Below are 24,126 nucleotides of genomic sequence, written 5' to 3' on the forward strand. Positions count from 1 at the left end.
ACACACTACTACTTGGTCCGGGGCGAAGTGTTTCGGATACGTCACCGAAATGAATTGACCGCGAAGGCCTTGGAGAAAGCCGTACAAGAACTAGGCAATAAAACTCGTCGTGCATACTCGCAGTCGTGTAATGACTTTCTCCCATTCGCTATGCTGCTCCATGATTGGCAGGAAATGCAAGTGTCACTTTCTAGATGATCAATGTGGGTGGTTACAAGGCGACCCCTAGATCTCTCTTCACGGAAAGGGGTCTAAAAACAGGACCGTTCACCGAACGAGAGGGCACTATTTGACATCACTGTTAAAAGGGAAAGTTGGTCCCCTCGTCTCCCTCCCCCAACAGTCAAAGGACCTTACACGATAACGTAGGGGGACTGGTAAAAGTTCATTTTGAAGAAATCAAAGACAGCAGAACTGTGCACAAGAGTGAACGACAACAACACTGAAATATTAAAGATTTAATATTTATTGTGCCATGTGCGTGACGTAATATTTAGATAATTTTATAAAATTCTGGATTTACAATTTCTTTCATTACTAGAATAATATATAATTCCACATTCAACTTACCACGAACGGATAGTAAATACCGCTAAGAGATAAAAACCAAATACCAAGGGAAATAGTCCCTTCTCTCTTTTCCGTAATTTCTAATTAACAATTAGATTATGAGCTCGAGATTTCTATCTCGCGTGGAAATCGAGAGCGAATAATCTAATTGTTTTCAGTGTAAATCTGCTAGTCGTGCAGAACCTTCTCTAAATCCTCTTCAAACACACTTCGAAAACGCAAAGAAGTGCCCAGTTTATTACCTGGCGCACATTGCTACGCTACTCACTATCTACAACAGAATAGATAGTGAGTATAGCGTGGCCATTCAGAAAGCGGTATTTGTGATAGACCGCTAGTAAATTTATACTAATGCCGACTTTTCTCGCTTCATTAAATTAAATTCCAAATATTCTCCAAAATTTTACAAATTTTTACTGGGTGAAGCTCTTCGTGACATAATACAAAGCTCCTACAAAATGTAAACTCACACCACCATGTTACGCAAATGATCGCGATGTGTTTTTTTTTTTTTTTTTTTTTTTTTTTTGGCTACAAAATATCATTGACGGTATTCAAACTATCACAGGTATGGTCAAGAAGTACGAAAATCTAAATCACGGCTTACTTATCATTGCATTTTACAGTGTTTTTTCGTTTCAACAAATCTAATCTAGTAGTGTGACACTTTACGTTATTATTCGACAGAATTTTGCGAATGCAAATACGGTAACATTTTACAAAGTGTGACTCTGTAGCAACGATACGATGGTTCTTAATACCTTAAACAGCGTCAGCGTTTGCTTTAAAACTATCTTAAAATAAATACTCTATTTATTCTTACTTGTTAGGCTCGAAAAAGGCCTTGTTATTTCGGATAACCCTCTCGTACCAAAAGTACCCATAATACATACCTTTACGTTAACTAACCAGAGTATACATGTATTTACACTCAATAAAACTAATACTCTACAATATTTCCACGGTTAAAAAGTATCTATCTTAACATTTACAGGAACGACAGGAATTTATATACTACAAGTATTAGGGTTTACTATTACCACAAGAGCTAAATATACATCAGCAACAATACCAGATATTTCTAAAATTATTTTCTACAATGTTTCCATAACGTCTATTAAAATAGCAGATGGAGAGTGATAATTTTCTACGAAGTCAATTCATACTTCATTGTGTGATGTTTGTCGTACCTGACGATGACAATCGACTGTTGAAACATGTCCACTATACAAATAGGTACCCAATGGGTACTTGTGTCTGCTGCAAAGGAATGCAGTATGTTTACAGATCCACTATAAAAATGTTGTGCTTTTTTCCAAAAGTATTTTCAAGGAAATTGCATGCCGCAAAAATGATGTCGAACCATTTGAAACTCACGAAATGTCGTTAGCTTCCCTTACAGAACTTGAAGTTCGAAAAATTAAAAAACTTACGTCATAATATCGCAATGCTATGATTTTATTGCTGGTCTATGATGCCAGTGGTTTTTTAATGTTAACACAACAACACTATGTCGAAGTGTATGTAAACCATACAAAAATGACGATAAAAAACTTTTTAAAAAAGTATACCAACCACGGTCTGACTAGTTTTCAACTTATCGTGCACTCTCTTTTAATTTTTAATTTTTTTTATGAACATTTGGCAAAAATCTTGAATTTTTCCCATAAATTTAGTGTGAAAATGACAAATATACATACAGAACGAATCAGCTTAATTCAGTTGTACCGGGGAATCAACATTGTTGTCACGTGACAGCGACTTAAGCAAGAGTTATCGCAATTCAACTTTTTAAAAAACTTCAAAAATACAAATCTCTAAAGAACATTTTCAGGACCAAATCGTTGAAAAATAGAAACTTCCACCCTCAGCCTCAATACAAACGATGTTATAAAAAAAGAGTGCGTGTCGTATACAAGTAAAAATGTCATATAGAGTTCTGTTAAGAAATACACGAAATCCACAACCTGGTATGGGAGACTAGTACAAAAACACACAGTGTTTCTAACTACTAAAATCTCGAAGCTTTCAGTACATTGAAAACCTCGCTTAGCTAAATTTGCAATTACATGTGCTAACGAAAAAAAGTACAGTAAAATAAATAAAAAAATAAGTAAAAAATAAAAAGAGTAATATAAAATGCACCAACAAAAACGCTACATACACACTTGATTGCGTTGAAAGACGTTTCCTTGAGACCCTCTTACGCAGTACAATTTTTCGTGAAAACCATGCATGTTGCACTGCGAGTCAAGTTTCAACGAGAGCTGCATAGAACAGAGTTTGAAATCACAGCGAAGACGTTCGGAATGACGATCATTTCTCGCGCCGCTACACTATCTTACACAGGAATTTGCAAAGACAACGTTCCAGCCTGTCCAAGTAGAAATATGGAAAATTCACCTTTTAATCATTTCAACTCAGTTGCAAAGAATGCTCAAATGTAGTGACTTGTATAACGCACGTGCAGATCACGTGTTTAGTGATGTTCTCGTTGCCGTTGTCGTGGTTTTGTAAATCATCTATTTTATGATTAGTAAAACTGTTCTCTACATGCGAGTTTCGAGTTTTGGGGTTACGCCGTAACTGAGAAAGATATTATCCCAACCACGAAAAATTCCACACAATTAGTTAACGTCTCGTTCAGCTCCATTTCTTGAGTTGTGCACAATTGCCTGACGTCTTACGCCTCTGTAACTCATTTTTCTGTATCAAAAATTGTACTGTGTAACAGGGTAGAAAAAAAGGCACAGAAAACTACTTGCTTAAAATACAGCTCACGCTTCTGTGTCTCCGAAGTTAACCTTTTCGTACGTGTCGTCCTCGTCCTGAAGCTCGATAGGCTCCGGTGGTGCTTCGTACGATCTTCCGAGAGTCCTCAGCGGTAAGCATGGCCGGCCAACTTGCAAGGCAGGGATGGTCGAGTATGTCGGATCTTCGTTGGGGGTTGCTTGGTCACTCGTAGGATTATGGTTGTAAAATGGATTATCAAATGACGGTGGAACCTCGCTGTTTTTTAGTGAATGCATTTCATCATTATTTGATGCTTTCTCGCCACTTCTCTGTCGCCTGAACTTCCTTGGTTGACCCGCGTTGGAAGCACGAACTTTGACGTTCGCACCTTTCAAGTACGCATTTAGATTCTTTTCAGCTTCGGCGATTTCCCCTCCCTGGGACTTAGCCGATTTATAACCGAGGGATACCCGCATCGGAGGGGAGGTTTCATAAGAGGGATTCAGTGCTCCCCCACGGGCATCATCCTTAGGTTCCGAGTAAGGATTCTCTTCTTTGTTCTGTGCTTTAGCCGACGCAATGTCATCCTCTTCAGGCATTCTCACCGCCTTGGAGAACTCTTCACTCCCGCCGGAATTATTGGTGGAAGGACGATAATAAAGAGGGTTCTCTGACATCTAAGGCAAAACAAAGCAAGCAGTTACAAACTATGAATTTACCAAAACAATTTTGCGATGACCGCGGTGACGACGGGAAAACAGAACTGAGTTCGTATAGTGTGATCGTCCGGGTGAGAGTAGTTCTAAAAAGAACTGTTGACGGTGACCGACGTTTCGATAAACTGAGCGGAAGTCATCTTCAGAGTCAAATGAATAGTGTTTGGCAGTCGATGGTGTTGTACGTTGGTTGAGTAAATGTAAATAGCGCTCTAGAACTGATTGGTCAGTTTGGCTGTGATTGCATTGCTTGAAAGACGGCTCGTGCGAAGTTTGTCAACAGTCAATGGTCAGTTTCTATCCGTATCGAAACCGACCAATGCCTGTTGACAACACTATAGATTGACAAACACCATTCACTTGACTCTGAAGATGACTTCCGCTCAGGTTCAGTTGTCGAAACGTCAGTCACCAACAACAGTTCTTTCCAGAACTACCCTCACCCGGAGATCACACTATACGAGCTACTGATACTCCTGGGTTCAAACAATTTACTAGGATGCGTTCCTTTGGGATGACCCAAATCAGGAAAGTTTATGACCCAGTAACACTCAGATCATGGTGCATCAAAGGAAACGATAAACTCACTCAGGACCAGGATTCATCGGCTCGTCACGCACCATCCCAAAGGAACTCATGAGTTGCCCATTCCCTGACTTAACCTAGCGGGGTTTTATTTGATGCGCCATTATCCGAATGATCTCGGATCCTAAATCCTAATTTGGATTATCCCAAAGGAACGCAAAGCCCTAAGTCAATCGCTTCTGCCATTTGCAATTTGGTTTGTCACACAACGCTTCTCCCCTAAAAGATGCTTTGAGTGACCACCCACATACGTGTAACGGCTGCTAAAGAGAAGCTCTCCCAATTTAAACTTGAAGAGTGAATGATTGACTAAATGGCTGAGGGCTGACAAGGTTTTTCTCGTCAAATTCTCTTCCTAAAGCTTCATCTAACATACATCTCACCTTGATATCATTTCGTTTGATGGCCAAAGTTGGATCCAAGTTGTGTTGCACAAGTCCGTCGGAATCCTTCTTCAGTTTCTCGGCCCATTCCCTGTTCGACGGTTTTGACGTCGCCGCATTTCTGTTGTCGCCATAGATTGGGTCTGAGAAATCGATCTCTTCCGTGCGGGACTGGTAACGAACTTCTTCTTGATTCTGCTGTAAAAAAATGATAATCCAGTCTTAGGTCTCCGCTTGTCACACTACACAACTACACTACATATAATAAGTCATCAAAAGTCGGTTTTGTTGAAGCCAAAAGGGTTACCCGCTTGTATTAAGAGTGCCCCCTCCTTGAGTAATTTTAAAAGTTTGATAATTAAGCATTTTTATTTGTAATTTTTATCCTTTGGAAATCTACAAACATTTTATCATATTTGTACATTTCAGCCTTTTCAGTGTTTTTTAAAGTTTTTATTATTTCTACTCTAATTTTAACTTTCTAAATTGTACTTAATTTTTTAGATCTTGTAGATTGTACATATCTTTATTTCCCAGGGCCCCTATGGATACCAGCCACGTTGCTGAATGTGCTACCCTGGTTAAATAAAGTTACTTACTTACTTACTCACTCGCTCACTCACTCACTCACTCACTTACTTACTTACTTACTCACTATATTTCCGTTTAAACTCGGAACGAATTACAACTAATTAATTTCAGATACATTCACGATTGGGATTACGCTGGTTGAAAGACTTCGTCTTTATTCCACCAAACCGAAACAACAGCGCTATGCTTATGAAAACTATCCACTTTTGCACAATTATAAAAGAGCGTCAAAACGTATGTATGTCTTTTCCAAACCAAAAAGCATTACTGTGGGCTGCAATTTTAAGTGAGACACGGTTTTTATTTGAATGTTTAAGCGTTCTACTATGCTGAAATATAACAATCCCGGATTAGGACCATTAAGAAGTGCGCTTCATCCCTTGCAATATATAGACTGAATTGAATGACATATTCTCTGAGAAAAATGTGACAGAAACAAGCCACAGCAAAGCAACTACAAAAACTGATGATGGAAAACGTCTCAACGCAAATTGGAAAATTCAGTTCAATCCAGTTACCTTTGCCATTTCGTATTTCCTTCTGTAGTAGAAGGCAGCACCAGCTAGAATGACAACAATGAGAACAATGACCACAACAGAAATGCCCGCCACTCCTCCAGTGGACAGGCTTTGTGTTGCTTCTTCTTTGGGAACATCAACGTTCTTATTTGATCCCCCTTGGCCACAAGGCAGGTCAGCCTCTATTAGTATTTGACAACTCTCCACGCACTTGCGCTCGGTGTTGACGAGCAATGCGCATGCTTCAGAAGCGAGAAGAGGGGAGTACTTGTTGGTAGCATCCAGGGCTGTGAGGATCAGTAAACTCTGTTTCTGGGTACTCAGTTGATTGATTTTAAGAATTTCAACGTAGAAGAAATTTACTCGCGCTCTTCGTTTTCTGGCGCTCGCTACAAATAATAACAATAAAAAAAAACAGTTAAGGTTAATTGCCATTTGTAGACTCAATAAACTTCATCAATCGGGACTGACAGACTTTTCACTGACTACTAAGCAATTTTCACTGACCATGAAAAGTAAGCAAGTTTACTTTGTTGGCTTTCTCTTGGAGATATCAAAAACCTGTAGCAACCTTAGAATAACATTACACGAGATCTTAAGAATAGATATTAACGATGGTTCTTGACAATCAATGACCCAGGTCGAACCCCTAAATTTCCCCGCCCGATTTGTCAACGAAAAGTGAGCGGGCGTTCGACTCCTGTATCGAGAATTTTGAATTTTTTCGGAGCAGAGTGCATCATGGATTAAAAGATGGATTAAAAAAAATGAATGATTGACTGACTGACTGACTGACTGTCTTTCTGTCTGTCTGTCTGTCTGTCTGACTGACTGACTGACTGACTGACTGACTGACTTTGTTTACCTTGGTTGCCTTCACTTCTTTTTGCATCCAAAATGGCTGCTATCTCTTCCTCCAGCTCGGTGGTTCTCTTCGATGATATCCCAGTCTCGCTCACGAGAATTGGGATGTGATATTGCTTACCTAAACACCTGCCGGACAAAAAAAAAAAAACAAAACTGATCAACATTTGCAAAAACTCAGTTCTGTAAAGGTTTCAAATGGGATTACTCACATGGCGATTTTTCTTGCATGTCAGATAACAAGATGCTAACATAATCGAAGCCATAGCAGAAAAAAAGTTTATGAGTGAGTACATGTAAAATTATTGGATGTTATCAAACTAAAAACGTAATGTACTCTGCACTCTTTTTAACTCCCACTTTGAAATACTTCTTCTCCACACTTACCATTCCCATGCAATTAAAACATGTTCAGAGCAGAATTTCAAGGTGCGCGAAAGTTCTTTAAAATGTTCAAGTTGTGGGACAGTCAATTGTTGCGTTTCAAAACATGTATCAGATTTCATATAACCCATTTCCGAGTGCCGTAAGCCTCTCTATCAAAGCGAGGCCTGGTGCGCAACCATTCATATGAAAATGAGTTTAATTTGCATGTGAATGAAATCTCATTTTCATATGAAAGGATGGGCACCAAGACTCGCTTTGAGAAGGAGGCTAAAGGCAATTCAGAAATGGCCTACTGGGAATTAGAAGGCCTTGTTAAAAGAAGCATTTAGGTCGTACACTAACAGTATCAAATCTCAAGTTGCGAGACAGCACTGGGTGAGAGCGAGTGGGTGCATGGATGAGTGCGTGACCAAACAAATAGAGCTTTCAGCATTCCACAGCGTTAAAGGCATACGTTTTACCTGATGGCTGCTTGCGTAACGGTTACACACAACGTTCTTGCAGCACAATTTGCACAAAGAGACGGTTGCCGTTCACAAAATTCCCCTGAAAATCCACCAGCACACTGGCAAGTGAAGGATGCAATTCCATCCGCACAAACACCTCCGTTCTAGTTTGGTGAGAAAAACAACAACAACAACAATAAAATCGAATATTAAATATAAAAGTTGTCAAGTTTTTAACTTTATACAAATATTATATTTCTTTTAAGCTAACTCGGCTGACAAGAGCACAAAGGTTACCGTGAAAGAGAAAAACCGAAAATATATTGATCATTTTACTTAACAGGCATATGTTGAAGTCTTTTTCAATCACAGGCTTGGAACAGTTGGAAATGCCAAATGAATCATCAGTGGCAGTGTTTATCTTCTGGCTCCGTAGAATGAAGTGACTAAGAATAACACTACTCTCTCCTGGATAGAATGCTAGAGCATCGCAGGGCTACCTACCCCCTACCCCCCCCCCCCAACATTCTGTCAACTTAGCCCATCAAAATGCTGGTATCTATCTATACTCCGGGGGGGGGGGGCCTTCCCTTAGAACACAACCACGTGTTGAACTAGAGTCCAATGTCTTTAGGCCACAACGGTGTAATTATGAGCATATGATGACAGAATACACAACAGCCAATTCAAGCTCATGTGACTTACCTTACAGTCAATGCCTTGACATTCATTAACGTTTGTCTCACAGTGGACACCAGTATATCCAGACATACACAGGCAGCTGTAGCCTTCAATCACATCTTGACAGGTGCCACCATTCTGACATGACGAACACTCATCAACGTCTGGACACACATTATTGTTGTCACAATCTGAATACGGGGGAAGAAAGACAATCCATATTAATCGGAAAAAAATGACGATTAAGCGTCTTTGAAACAGAAATCATGTATACTTCCAGTCAAAGATGAGACGAGTAAGGGCCGGGTACGCGCTTTACGATTCTAAGCATCAGCATATACGCACAACTCCGTGTGAACACGCGCGCATGAAAACCCCAGTTTTATTCTCAGTCGACTACAAATAACACCCTCGGAATTTATACACTACGCTTTTCCTTTGTTTTAAACCTAATGTAAGCGACCATCTTTGGAGATAAATTTCAGTAATTCGGTATTGTATTAAACATAAGTACCACTCAAAGTTGTATTTTAATCTGTCAGACAGATTGTTGCAAGTCTACTATGAGGCAATGGTATCGTATAATGTTGGATCAAGACAGTGTGTTTGTAGTCTCTTTGGTGTGTTGGAAGCTCTCGCAGGCAACCAACTTCTACCTTTTCTGTGGGTAGTTGCTGACAAAATCTCATCGCTATTAAGAGATTAGCACCAGTTAAACCACTTTTCCAAACCCTTAGGTGATCACTTATGAAAGCTACAAATAGAGCGGTTTTCGAAACAGGCAACCTATTGAACCAATCAAAACTTGAAGCAAATCAATGTAGACAGCGCCAAGCGCGGGAAAACGTGTACGACCGAGTTGCTGATTCGTTGAGAAAGAGGCACACGATTTCCTAGCCAATCGCAAGTGTAGTAATGCGAAACCAAAGCAAATGAGAGTTTCTTTTGACACTCGAGTGAAAACCGCTCTTAGTTAAACAAGCGCATAATCACTGCACCTGCAACAGAAACTTGGAGAGATTGTCCAATGAATTGCAGTGGATGCCTGGTATGGAAACAGCTGAAGTGTACTTCCACGCTGCCATTAGAGTCCTTGAAATTACTGTAGAGTAGTGGAACCTTGGTACGAAGCAGAAAGCCATCATCCAGTCTAAACAATGAACTAACATTTTTTTGAAGCTGTGGAATGGCCTCGTTATTCTCTGGAGTGTCAACATGGCACTGATAATCAAATTGCCTGCCTAGACTTTGAGGGGGAGGGCAGCAGTGCTGTTTAGCGCAAGATGATAATGGTGATGATGAGTCGTCGATGACCAGCTGACCCGCAATAATGCCCGATGGTTGATTTTCATTCACAGTGTGGGGGATCAAACACATGTTGACTGGATGAACCCTTTCATCTGAAAAGAAAGTAAAAGAACAATTCTCAAATAGCATCATAGGCTGGGTATCAATGAACAGAGAGACCTGTAAGGCATGTGGTGGAGAATGGTACACAAGTAGAGGAGTAATTTTGGCTGGAAGAGTTGGAGTGAGGTGACAGCAATAACCAGGAACAAACAGGACCGTTGTTCACGCCCTATATATGCAATACCTTACTATTGGTCAAGTGGCACATTTATGACAGATGATGATAATGGGCATGCTATTCGAGTGATTAAGAATTCAACGCTTTCTGTATGCACGCCATTTCATTTATTGCAAAGTACCTTGGTAGACAGGCAATGCGAGTGAATGGCTGTGCGGTACTATACTTCTGCATGCATTACCTATCCGACACTGTTCAATGATGATTTCCAGTTCTTTCTACAACACCTGCATAACTAGGAAGCCGAGATGCGACCTAGTCTCAAGAATTCATAAGCTACTAACACCCTGTACATAAGAGACACTTCATGATAATCTACAGAGCTACATGTACGTCACCAGGATTTCAGTTTCAGTTCTTATTTCAGTTTAGCAGTCAAATTTGCCTTTAAGTAGGTGATGAATTGAGAACAAAAGACTCACTGTATACTTAAACGTCTTTACACCTATCAACGTGTAAGGCTCCCAGGAGTTTTTAAATCTTTTGGGTTTTACAGGGTGGAGAGACTGGCCCCACGTCCAACCACCAAAGCCGTGAGTGAAAGACATTTGGGGCCTTCCTTTTTATCAGGCCTCTCTGCCTTGATCAAACTTGCAAGGCTCATTGAGTGTCAACAGTCCCAAGAGAGCATGCTAGAGACATCCTTTTTACTCCTGGTACTCACCTATAACTCTCACATAGAAGGACTCCCTGACAATACCAGACACGCTGCCTTTACTTATAATGGATATTGGGAGCAAAGCTTCTTCAGAACTTGACACTTGGAAATCCAAACCATCCTTCTTAGCAACAAGAAGTTTGTTTCCAGTTACTCTAAAAGGCAAATGAGCTTCATCTACGAGCTCGTACAAAAACGTTTCACCAGGATTTTGGCTGACTGTTGACAAGATCCCAATCACTGCACCATTAGCTGCTGTAACAGACACTTGACTGGGTTCAAGAAGGATTTCAGCTGTCTGGTAGTATTCTGTGATGAAAGAATGATTATAATAAGAACAAGGTTTATAAATTTCAATGAGCAACAAAAGTGTTGAGACAGTCGTCAGGGTTCCAGATAAGTGAGGGGTTTCAGGTCGAACCCTACAAGGTCAGCTACTAGAAAGTTTGTCATGGTATGGTTGGAGCAGTGGGAATTGACCCATTCAAATTCGTTGTTGACACCCAACCTTGAAAACTAAACTGGAATCCTGAGTCTTTACTTTAAAATTCTATTTGGAACTCGCCAGAAACACTTCCCCCCACCCTTCCCCCAAAACAATGTTGGCTAATAATAATAACAATAATAATTTATAATAATAATAATAATAATAATAATAATAATAATAACAATAATAATAATAATAATAAACAAATCTTTAGACAGGATTAACCCATCAGTACTATAAAGTACTGTTATCAAAGGGGTCCTGTAAGATTATGTAGACTATAGAACTGTACAAAATGTAGAGTATCCATGTCCCGGGGGGGTACTTTGGCAGTGCCCTCCCCCCCGGATCCATGTAGAGTATCTAGAAATGTAGAGTCTCCATTTATTTAATTTGTACATGAGCACAAATGTCTTACTAAAGACACTGTCATTTGTAAAGTGCAAATAATTCTTCTGATATCCCATCATTACCATTCTGTCAGTAGATGTAACAAAGGTAAAGTACACCTGGGTGGAGAGAGCCACTATGAGAATAAAGTGTCTTGCCCAAGAACACAACACAATGACCCTGGCCAGGACTCGAACCCGGATCACTCGATCCGGGGACAAGCACACTAACCATGAGGCCACCACACCTTCCATAGATGTAATAAAGACTGCAATAGAAATAACATAATACACGTAAGTTTACATATTAATTTACCACAGGATAAATTAATCAATTAATTAATAAATAAATTTTAAGCAGAGAAATGTACATCATACCTGAAACAATCACAGTGCAATTAAAGACTGCTGACAAGGACTTGCTCTTGGTGTACTGGTATCCCTTGGAAGAGAAACTTTCTACAATGATGCCATCATCCTTGACTTCCACACTTATTGTGAAGTTTTGGGATATGGATATTTGCTGAAATGTTTAAAAAATGCTCTCTGTCAGCATGGAGAGAAACACCACAGTACAAAGACAATGACTCAAGGTTTACTAATCCAGCCCCTCTAAAACTGGGTTTTTTGTGAAATAGAAAACATGTTCGGGGTTTCTGTCACATTATAGAAACACGAATGGACATTTGGGAGAACAAGAAATGCTGTAGCAACATGCGCTGACAGCGAGTGTTTCCACAGCCTTTTAGAGTTCTCCTAAAATTTTCTCAAGTGTTTTTCTAACTCGAGAGAAATGTAGAGAATGAGTTTTGGAATTCTTTTAGAAAATACCTCCAGGAAAAAAAATGAAAACAACTTGTTTACTTTGATCATCAAAGTGTAAAAGCTCTTTGCTCATGCCATCATCACTTCAACAGCTCATGTTATTTCTGTGTTTCTATCAAGTTAGTAGAAACACAATTTTTAACCAATCAGTGCATGTATTTTCTTTGGGCTATTTTTTAAGTGTATATGAAGGCACACAGTTCCAAGAAGTAACACTTTATTTTATTTCACTGATAGGTAACACTAATCACCACTTGTACTAAGTGCACAAATAGGACTTAGTCACAGCACTCAGTGTTACAACTTGTATGAGTCATAGTTGTTGCACTTGAGTCTTAACTTTTAAATTCACTGACAATACTAATGATTGTATTAATACATTACAATGAATTGGCATAATTTATGTCACTCACCTCACTCTTGAAAAGACTGTTTCTGTCAATTCTAAAAGGCCAGGAGTTCTGCACAGTCAAGGAATATGTCAATTGTTGTTTATTCTTGATAACCACACTATGGTTTGAAGGATCGTCATGAATTGCGTTTTCATTATCAGGATCACTGCCATGCAAGACTGCAATCACAGCACCAACTGAAGTCTTCAGACCCACCAAGATGGGTGCATTGCACAGATCGGATGGCACTTCATTAACATCTATGAACATCAAGGAAGAATAAAGAAATTAAATATTGGTCATAAAAACCTTGACTCTCATTAAGCAATATATTGAACAAATGAATAAGAATATTACCTTTGACTGTGATAGTAAACAACTCTGTCTTGAAGAAACTGTCTGTCACATTATCACTACAGTTGATCATGATATCCAAGCTGTGTTGAGCTTCAAAATTCAAACCGTGTGATGTCTTGAGGTTCAATGCACTATCCACAGTGAAAAACTGACTTGGTGTCCCAGTGCTGGATCCCACATCAACAGTACGATCATGTACTGTGCACCGATGACGCTGGCCTTTGTCTGGGTCAGAAACTGTCACTTTACCAACCACTGCATCAGGTTCATTTTCACGGACAGAGGTGGCACTCAGTTTGATTTCTGATGGGGCCTCATTGACATCTAGAACAAATCAATGCCTTTATGGACAATTATAATACCAGCTATAACATTACAACTAGTGCACTTGCTAAATGTGAAAACAAAGACTTTCAAAGTTTGTGGTCAAACACTACAAAATTCTAAAAAAAAAAAAGCCAGTCACTTGTTTTGATTAATATTTTTTAACATCACTGAATGATCAGCCAATTGTCACACATTGAAATTATCATCATAAATTATTTAATGCATGAGCACCTCTCTCTATCCCCAACTAGCAGGTAAAATTCAGACTTCTAGTAGTGTCTTTAATTTGAACTACCAAGAAAATAAATAACAGCCATTCTTTTAAACTAGTCTACATTGCAGACTATTCCACTTTCACTTACCAACAACTTTGATGAGAAATGACTTTGCAATAAACATCCCGTGTCCATCAGAACAATTTAATGTTATACTAAACTCCTTTGTTGAAGGCATGTCATTGGATTCATAGTCTGTTTTAGTCAGTCCTGCAACCAGATTTGTACCCACAACTTTGACATGACCACCAGAACTGTCCAAGAGCCTGCAGGAGGGAAGGTCTCCGTCCTGATCTGTGAGTATTATGGAACTAATCAACACTCTTTCGGCACTGTTCTCTCTCAGTGATGGTGTGGGAAGAGTGAGGTTGCTGGGTGGATCATTCACATCTGTTGATAATGTAAATTATTAGTGATTTAAAATATGCTTGACCCTTATAGAATCTTTGAAAGATCTCACAAACATGTTTATTTAATGAAAGATCTTGCACAGGTCTTGGCAAAAATTTTGAGATAAATATTTGAAGACCCTTAAGGATCTTTGGGAAGATCTTTGAAGATCCCAGCAGCAATTTAATGATCCTTAAAGTGTTAAAGATTCTTGACCGGGATCATCATCATCATCAACAACAACAACTTCATTTACCCTCAAATTGAGAGAGCAGCATTGCTGCTAATTTCTTTGAGCTGCCTAATGTTAGAAATTAGAAATAAGCAACGAAAAATTAGAACAAGGCAGATAAATTTATGCAATATTACAGGACAAAATTAATGATCTTTGAGGATCTGCATATGTAGATAGTGCTACTCATTTTCTGGCACACTTTGTTGTATAATGATCAAAGACCACAGCATATAAAACTCACCATTGATGGTTATCTTGAAGGTCTTTTCTATAAAAAGGCCTCCATCATCAGTAGCTCTGATGATGACTAAGCTTGTTGGACTTGTCTCATGATCCAAGGGACCATTCACTAACAGTGTTCTGTTGTTAGTTCCACCAATTCTGAATGGCACACCAGCTGGACCCACAATACTATAAGTATGAACACCTCCAGGATGGTCTGGGTCATCTGACGAAAGGCTACCCACAGGATTACTAAGGAGAGTGTTCTCGTCAACAGTTGTGCTAGACAGTGTCAGGTTAACAGGAGGCTCATTGACATCTGAAGAAAGATATTAAATAGATTATAGGTAAGGTTGATGAAAATTAAATTTATTAAAAAGTTTTTATAGAAGAGCTCTCCAGAGGACTGCTAAGCAGAGCACCATGGTCAATTGACAGAGTTCTGCTTAAACAAGGTGTCCACTGACAAGTATAACATGACCATGTTGCGTGCTCTGGCTTAGAACTCATCAAGGTTGAGTGTTTTTTTTCAAGTTGACCATTGCCCAGGTACTGGTTTTTGATTGGATCGTAGGCTCAAGCAAGGTTATTACTCTGGGGGAGAAGGAGGGGGTATGTACAAAGGCAGAATTTTGGTGCAAATAACCCCTGGCACATTGACCTTTCTTCCAAGATATTCATTGCACAATCTTCTCTTGGTAAGTCCCTGATATATTTTTTTATGGGAGCTCCACTTTTAGGCTTGGCTAAATCTATATATTACCATCAATTTTATAGCTGAAGATCAGATTCAAAATAGTTTTTAATATAAAACAGGTCTAACATTAATTACCTACAGTAAATAGCACATAATAACAGTGATAAGGTCACTATGTACCTTTCACAGATATAACAAAGCCAGCTGACAGTGAGCGTGGTGGGTTGCCACTGTCGGTACAAATCACAGTGAAAGCCAGACTTTTCATCTGCTCATAATCAATCTGTTGAGCTCCTTTCACTTTCAACACCAGTCCTGTGCTGATGATAAAGTAATTTTCATCACTAGGTTGACTGACATCAAACAAGCATGTGTGTCTTTGATGTGATGGGGACTTGGCATTATCTGGATCAGTGACCTGTTAACAGTTAAAATACTTTGATTAATAAATTAAAAATTTACACTTATTAACTTTTATGAAAAGTGAGTGGTTTTGACTCTCACACATGAAGCCTTTTTTTTTTTTTGAGACATTAAAGCAAATGCAAGCACTGTGAAGTTCTCATGATCAGTTTACTGATCCAGCACTTTAAGAGGATTTGATGATTTGGAAGCTCACACTTAGAGGTTGTAAAAATTTGACAATATATTAATTTTATTTCAAAATTCTTTTATTTCAAAGTTTGATGGCCAGCTCTATAAGTTTTAATAGCCCATTTTACATGTACAGTGGTCTGCTTGGTGACCTGGCCTCTGAATGGTAGTGAGGCTGGAGTGACCTTGCTTTGATACAGACCTCTCTGGTTTTGTCATGTAAATGCACCTAGTTAGCATTAGAACAACTTGATTTACACAACAAAAGCAGTGAGGTCTGTATCAAGACAAGGTCATCTTCAGCCTCGCTGCCATTCAAAGGCCAGGTCACTGAGCAGACAACTGTAAAATGGTCTATTTGATATAGGGCTTGAGTATCTACAGTTTAAACCGGATGCACTACATTGTTTGTACGTGAGGCACCCCTATAGGAATCTATGGCTACAATACTAAGAAGTTTGTTGATTACGTCATTCAGCATATGACGTAAACCAGATCATTCACATCACACTGAATTTGGACAGGATACAGTCACATGTAGGAGCATGCCTGCGCTAAATGTTGCTGAAGTGTCCCTAGTCACAGTTAACTCTTATTGGAATGGATTCATACATACCAAAAATTGTCCAACAACAGCTCCTGCCACTGCATTTTCCATCACAAAATGAGAACCTGTCAAACTGATAGCAGTTGGAGCCTCGTTCTCATTTTTAACTTCGATGTTGAACACTTTAAATGCTCGTGTATAAGAATCATTGGCTTGAACACTTAGCCTGTACCATGCTTTGTCTTCATAATTTAGGGAAGATTTTACTGTGACATTCACTTTGCACTTATTGTCTAGTCCATGACCTGTACGTATGCATCTGACATCACCGATTTCAAACTTATTCAGTGTGCCCACATCTGATTGGCTGATGTCAAAAGACACATCATCACCATCCTTATCTATTACTACAAGCTGCCCAACAACGGTACCAACAGGAGCCAATTCACGTACAGTGGTGCCAACTAGTTGTAATGAGTGTGGAACATCATTGATGTTCATCACATTTATGATGAAGTCTTGTGTGGTTGATTTCACTGGGACTCCAAAGTCCGAACAATCGACTGTTATCTTAAACAATCCAGGAACCAAACTCTGAGCAACAACAATCTTGTTGACATTAATACTAAATTTTCCATCACCATCATGAATTAACACCCATTTAAAGTTTGAGTGCAGATCAGTATTTGGTGGGTCGTCCCCATCAACAGCTGTCAATTCTCCAATCACTGTCCCTACAGTTGCATTCTCATAGACATCAGTATTAGACAAGTTGACCTGCTCAGGAGGGTCATTCACATTCTGAATTGTGATTGGAAATGTCTTCTCTAGCCACATGGGAGGCACACCATCATCTGTTGTTCTAATTGTCACTTCTAAAGTGCCATCGTTTAAGGACACGTTTCCATTTAGTATTGGATTATCCCACATGTTGATTAACTTATCTCCCTGAGCTGCAAGAAGTGCACTTGGTGTTTGAACTGTGTACATGAATGTCTGTCCCGGTTGCATGTCTTGGGAACTTAGTGTTCCAATGAAGGTCCCGATAGCTGAATGCTCCGCAAGAACAGAACCATTCAGATGCAACTCAACAGGAGGATCATTTGATCGTCTACAATAGTACTGGCTGAGCTCATTGTCCCTCACATCCCAGACATTGGATATTTGTGCTGGGCCAGTTTTTTGGCAAGTTATACTAGAAATCACCGATGAAAAGTCGACATTGGAATAATCCTCGCCAAACTTCTTGTTCGGCTGAGCAGTGATCTTGGCTAATGCATAGTTCTGAGGACAGTTCAGGGAACACTGTTCATTGTAGGTTGTTCCTTGCAAACAGCTTGCCGCAACATTAGCACAAACAGAGGAGACGTGATCACTGTGGGAATCTGATGGACATGTATTCAACAGAGTAGTAGGATCACCACAATCATACGCAAGACATTTATGGGAATCAGTGCCAAGATAATAACCCATGGGGCACTCGCACTTGTACCAGCCAACTGTGTTCTTGCAGATGTGACTGCAGGGACCCAATCCACTATTTGATGCACACTCATCAATGTCATTGCACTTTTTACCTAGTAAACAAAGGAATATTAAATAAAAGTTTACTTAAAAGCAATTGGCATTCTTGAAATGGTAATTAAGAAAATACAGTATTTTGTTGTAACTTTTAGTTTAATATTAAACTCAACCCCCCAAAAAATCATCAAATTAAAGAAATTTCCATGTTGTTATATCAAAGTTTTGGCTCTGTTTTATTCTCAATCACATAAGAAGATCTAGGCCAGTTTTGACTCTGCCTGGGTTACAGTGACTTAAATAAATAAATAAATAAATAAATAAATAAATAAATAAATAAATAAATAAAAGTGTTTGTAAAGATGTAGTACAAGCAAAACTCTGCTAACAAGGACTAAAAAGAAGTTGATATGATTTTTTTTTTCATGCAATTGATGCATTGCCAATGGCTGTTAAAGCACCCTTTCAACCTCTTCAGATCTACAGTACCTGATTGAGTGTAGCCTATCTGACAAGAGCAAACTCCATTGTTACAAAGCTGGTCACATCCTCCGTTGATTAAACCACACTGCTGACTTTGTGTAAGGGAATATGGACAGCTGCCACCCCATCTTTCGGGAGTAGTAACAGTACGTGTTCTTGTCTGGGTACCAATATGACATTTCTGAGAGCAGGGACTCCACGAAGACCAGCCTGAAAAGCAATCAGCAATAGGATTAATTTATGAATTAATTTTTCTCAATTTGGTTTCTGTTTAATTTACAGGACTGGTGTACAAACAGCACTTATAATACATAAATGCAGTTTTAATGTTTGTCTGTTCAAATTTACATTGTCCAAAAAAAAATATGAAGTTAAATGCAATTTAACAACGTTAACCATGAAGAGAAGCTGAAATTCATCAGGTGGTCAGCATCTGAATGTTATCATAGGTGTAGAGTACTCCATAGTAATATCAAGTTTAAGGTAGCATCCCACCCCAAATGACCGCTTAGCGTTCGCACCGTTTTAAGGTAAGATGTTAAATAAAAACCCAACAAACTATATATTTTCTGAAAGCTTAATACAAGAAGACTACCATACCATATTTATTGAAAGAAAAAAGATAAATGCCTTTAAAATATAGTGATCGTTTTGCAAAAGTACATGGCTTGCATTATTCAGTTCCTGTGCAGTTGGAAGTGATCTAGAGGAAGAGACAAACATTGCGCCAAGTTCTTAACAACTTTGTCTCAAAAGCCGTGTTGGCAAATTTTGATATCTTGCCTGGTTTGTTTTTTTATGCCTGGTTAAACTTTGAGGTGCGAAAAAATATCCCTCCTGTTCCTTCATTTGTTTACAACTCTAGAAAGAATGGGAAAAAACAAAAACGCTGATAAGGTTTTTGAGCCACATTATATAGGAACATTCTCGCCAAATTTGAGCTAAAACGGTTGAAAACTTGATGCATGTGAACTTAAAATGTGCACCCAATTTCTTGAAAATATAGTTTCGAGAAAAAGAGCAAAACATTTTCAGAGACGTTTTTCTGGTTGAATGAGATTAAAACAACAAGGCCTGAAAGTAATTACCTGCGGTTTAAAAGCAAACGGCTCATCTTACTTCATGAGAATAGTGCTCAAATGCTGACCAGACAAGATGACAAACACTGTTCCGCATGGAATTTAACGCTACATTTCAGTTCTACCAGGTATCGCTGTTGGGTCGCTTGCTCTGAAGGTAAGTTGTTACTGTAGAATTGGAAGTGTTTCATACCAGTTTTCGGAGTTTTCATTCCTCTGACAGGTAAATTGTATTATGAATACGCCAAACCAATGTTGGCAAAGCCTAAACAAACAAAGGGGACAAAGGTAACCGGGACAAATACGACGAAGAATAAGGGTGCGTTCCTTTGGGGTGATCTGGATCAGGATAAGTGATCCAAGATCTGTCTGGATCATGGTGCATCAAAGGAACCAATGAGTCTACTCTGGTCATGGATTCATTGGTTCCTTTGATGCACCATGATCCAGACAGATCTTGGATCACTTATCCTGATCCAGATCACCCCAAAGGAATGTACCCTAAGACACGACGCCGAACGCGCAAGGCAGGGAAGGAATTAAGTACCACTGACTCCAGTGAAAATCCTAAAGAAGTCATGCTTTCTGAGATGTGAGCAGTTGGGTAAGAATGGTTACGTAATAAACTGGATAAGAAACAATACAAATTGCTTTATGGTCCATATGATCAGTACTGACGAATAGAGCCACAAAATTACTGCCACACAATTGCCAGGCACAACTTCCGGTGCGGGATTTACTTGTTGTTGAGTGTCTTTCACAACCTTTGCAAGAATCCCTGTTTTCATACTAGAGACAATTAGTTCAAAACAATTTCCTTGTTTTCTTTTTACCAATCTCTTTGGTACAAAAGGGCAGGTCAATCGCTTTCACTTTTTTCTGGAAGACATGGCGACAGCACGAAAATATTGCTGCTTAGTCTGGCCATGACGAAATTGCATGTCTAAACAAGGATGGTATGTAACATGATGATGAGTTGACAGATTGTCAAAATGACTTGTCAACATTCCATTAAAGGCAATTAGTGAAGAAAACACTATTTTGTCTATAACTTCCTGTATAAACAATATTTTTTCGAATTTTTTTTTAAAAAACAAAGGTAGGAGTGAGATCTATCTTGCTATCACAAAATATTTTTTTCCCCACAATGGTCACATTTGGGGTGGGATGCTATCTTAACAAATAAGAAATTAATAACAATTGACTGTGATAGCATTGTAATAACATAGTAGTAGCAAGTTCAAGCATGGCAAAACATACTGGATTCGGGTTATTTTGTCTTCATTTTTTCTGCCCCTCCCTCCCTGGATCTACTTTTCCACTGTCATTTCAGTGTGACAGATGCCTGTATGACTACAGTCGAATCTCCGCTTGCGACAACCTCTCATCAGCAATCAACTCTCCTCAGTGACCAGTTTTCCAAAATACTAAAAGTTTCCCATTCAAATCACTATATTTGGAACCTATTGTAAGTGGCCACCTGTTGTAAGCAACCGTGACCCCTTATAGAGCTGAAAGTTGGAAATTTTCTTTGGTTTTTAACCTCTGTAAGCGACCACGACAGATAATAGAGCGTAAATTAGATAATAAGGTGTTGTAACACATATTATCACATTCCTGGGCAGTACAAGAGACAGAAATTATTCAGTGGAAAGTGATGATTTTTCTTTCTCAAAAGTGACTTTTCACATGAATAAAACAGTTAAAACATGGTAAGTCTCTGCAATTGCCATATGCTAATGAGGCAAAATTTTGACCCAATATGGCCCAAACTTTCATAAGCAACAGGGCTTAACATTTGGGGTGGTCACTTACAGGAGGTGCGACTGTATGTGTGGAGGATCATGGCTGGGTTTTGATGATTGCCAAACATGGGAGCATTTTATTGTCCAGGGACCAGCTAATCTTGGGAGGCCCCCAGACATCCTGGGCATCCATCTTCCACACAGGTTGACGCAGTTGTTGAAAAAGCAAATAACAAAGCTATACAAAGAATTTAACCTCTGTATTGGTAAAAGTGTGCAGTCTCTCAAAAGGTCTGGTCAGACTATACCTCCTTTCACATTGGATGTTCTTGATCAAGAAATAATAGGAATGAATTTGACAGTTTCTAAAGGTTGAGGGCTCAAGCTTTTAGGAAAACTTGAAACATTTGAAATCTGAAACTGCAGCTAAGTTTTTGAGAATTTGCTTACAAGAAAATCTCAACCTAATTTATTGTTTCATATTAAAGATGGTCATCTCTTGCTAATTACATAGCTTGCCAAGATATACAATTGCAGTGAATTCCACAACTTTACTAATAAGATAATGCCAAACCTATTTCACTATACTGATTATATTTAAGTTGTATCTACTCATGAAACTTGAGAGTATCACTGACACCACAAAGCATCACCCTATAATGTACATGTTGTTTATTTAGTAGCCACAGGAATGTTTCAGGTTTATTGTGCTCATTCTCACAATAGATCCTTCCGTTATTGGTAACATAATAAAGCATTTCAGAAATGGTTCTTAAATGTTAACACTTTATCAGTTTTGATTAACTCAACAGTCTTCTGGATTATAGCCAGTGAACTTTTCAAAATATTTTCTTTAGTGCTTTTTTTCCTTATTGTATTCTCCTAATAATGTATTCAAATTACTCAAAGAAATGACGAGGCTGATTACACTAGGTGCTAAATGGTTACGTTTGTTTAGGTTATAACCAAAAACCCCCACATACATGTACAACAAGGAAGTGTTGCTGTAAGTGAGTTTGACATTGATTATGAAATACAGCTGGCTTCACATTTCAAAACTGGTGGATGCTCAGCAAAACAAATGCTGATTTCATATGCTATTTGGAGAAAAGAATTCATGTCTTTAATTAAGAAACAAAAAGTATGTGTTTTGAATATAAGTAACCTGATGTAAAGACAAGAATTAATTTAGGATGTACTATCTAAACCAGAGCCAGGTTTTTACATCAGGACTTAATACGAGGATATGCAAGACTTCCGTGTTACTTCATACTTAATTATGCATACATTTTTGTCTCCTATTCAATTCTTTACACCCCCACTTGTGATAGAAATTGCATGCATAAATAAGTATGGGGGTGTATGGAAATCTTTACTCTTTCGTTTTTCAGTACCCTGTTTCACTCACCAATGAAAGCATTAACAATGTATTGATCAAGAAATAGAAAACATGTACACTGTACAGTGTTTCTATCAAGTTATAGAAACAGGAGAGGAGATTTGGGAGAACGAGAAATGCTGTGGGAACAAAAGGCAACAGGCGAGTGTTTCCACAGCTTTTTAGAGTTCTCCCAAACTTTTACGATTGTTTCTATAAGTAGTTAGCATGTAACATGAATGACATCACAGCTTCAAGAACTTTAAAGTCGACTCACGCAAAGTAACTCGTCACCCAATACGAATGCGTGTTTCATTAACAACTTTTTATCAATGAAAATGAAACACTTCCGCTAGAGCTATTTAAACAAAAAACAACAACACTCACAACATGTATCGTCATGGAGGCTCACTACATCCGTAAAAACAACACGTCAATGTTATTCTGTGCGCATAAATTAGGACGATATTTGAACTTAAAACAACTAAAAGTCATGTTAGCCTACCTTGAACATTTAATCCCAATAAAATACATGAAGATTATTTGTAAATATATCTGTGTCGTAAAAGTTCTTGTGAATTTCGTCATGTTCGTTGACAGCTGGCTCGGACAAGTTGTCTCAGCGTCGAACAAAATATGGAACTGCCTAAAAAACAGCTTAACTGAAAATAGCACTGAACAGTATCTTGTTTCTAGTACAAATCCCATCTTAACCGTTGGCAAGGTGAGCGAAGGTGTGAAGGCTCCAACCTTTATCTTCTCGCTAATAAAAGGATTACGTTCAGTTTCGAGTACATCATTTTAGCAAAGTTCTTCATGCAAGTTAATTAAGGGAAGTACTCTGTACATGTTAAACTTCTAACTAGTTTCACCATACCAGATACGATGCAATTTTGTGGCGGCGGGGGAGTCCATCGTCTGCGCCTTCTCCTTCTCCATGCTTCTCCTTCTTCCGGGAAAAGCATCAAAATCAAGAAGAAGAAAACCAGTCTTGACATCATCATATAAGCTTGTTTCTCTTCGTTTCTGGAACAGCCTGACGTAAACCTGCGTAAACTTATTCTGGAACAAACTTATCGAGAGTTTCGTACAAACTCGGGCGTACAAACCGGTCAAATCTTGAAGATAACTCTCAAATTGCCGCCTTCATCTCTCAGCAACCGTTCAATTACTTGTTCCTGCCTAGACCTGTACCCACTTATTGAGGCGATAGAGGTCAATCAATGTTTAACGAGTACTTCGTCGTTTGACGTCAAACGGGATCGTTGAATATTGGTTCAGTCATGGCTTCTTGTCGCAGGAATGTGCCAAAAAAAACCTCTACGGTGGTTACTGAGTACAGCCAAAACACACTAAAACTAAGACTTAAACTTTATTTACTTTAATAATAACGCTTAAAAATGTACACAACAATTAATTTCATGAGAGAAATGAGCGCCACTTTCGAAAAAAAAAAGAAAACA

The 24,126-nt window shown here is 38.8% G+C and overlaps 1 protein-coding gene across 2 annotated transcripts; it reads right to left on the minus strand.

The window, feature by feature from the left end:
* Window positions 1-443: 443 nt before the first annotated feature.
* LOC110059583 (uncharacterized) lies at window positions 444-24,096 on the minus strand. Of its 2 annotated transcripts, none has more exons than XM_089282684.1 (17): window positions 23,541-24,096; window positions 18,468-18,671; window positions 16,527-18,034; window positions 15,497-15,734; window positions 14,639-14,938; window positions 13,860-14,162; window positions 13,171-13,494; window positions 12,835-13,073; window positions 11,975-12,119; window positions 10,727-11,029; window positions 9,473-9,874; window positions 8,499-8,665; window positions 7,809-7,957; window positions 6,962-7,089; window positions 6,097-6,485; window positions 4,988-5,182; window positions 444-3,980 (listed from the first exon to the last, which is right to left on the minus strand). In XM_089282684.1, exons 1-17 carry the CDS (start codon window positions 23,665-23,667, stop codon window positions 3,348-3,350), a joined length of 5,754 nt encoding a protein of 1,917 aa, XP_089138810.1. In that variant the 5' UTR covers window positions 23,668-24,096; the 3' UTR covers window positions 444-3,347. The 2 variants fall into 2 exon arrangements, with proteins under 2 accessions (XP_089138810.1, XP_020621965.2); XM_020766306.2 differs by having other exon boundaries at window positions 4,988-5,185.
* Window positions 24,097-24,126: the final 30 nt, after the last annotated feature.

The sequence above is a fragment of the Orbicella faveolata genome, unplaced genomic scaffold (genome assembly GCF_042242905.1).
Source record: "Orbicella faveolata isolate gen_17 unplaced genomic scaffold, um_ofav_v1 contig_12, whole genome shotgun sequence".
NCBI classification, from domain to species: Eukaryota; Metazoa; Cnidaria; class Anthozoa; order Scleractinia; family Merulinidae; genus Orbicella; species Orbicella faveolata.

Excerpts from the sequence above, each read along its gene's own strand:
- LOC110059583 (XM_020766306.2), bottom strand. The coding sequence starts at position 23,667 with ATGATGATGTCAAGACTGGTTTTCTTCTTCTTGATTTTGATGCTTTTC. Across the intron at positions 14,939-15,496 it reads CTTTGTTATATCTGTGAAAG|ATGTCAATGAGCCTCCTGTT; the intron begins GTACATAGTGAC and ends ATCTTTCTTCAG. Across the intron at positions 3,981-4,987 it reads TCAAACGAAATGATATCAAG|ATGTCAGAGAACCCTCTTTA; the intron begins GTGAGATGTATG and ends GTTTTGCCTTAG.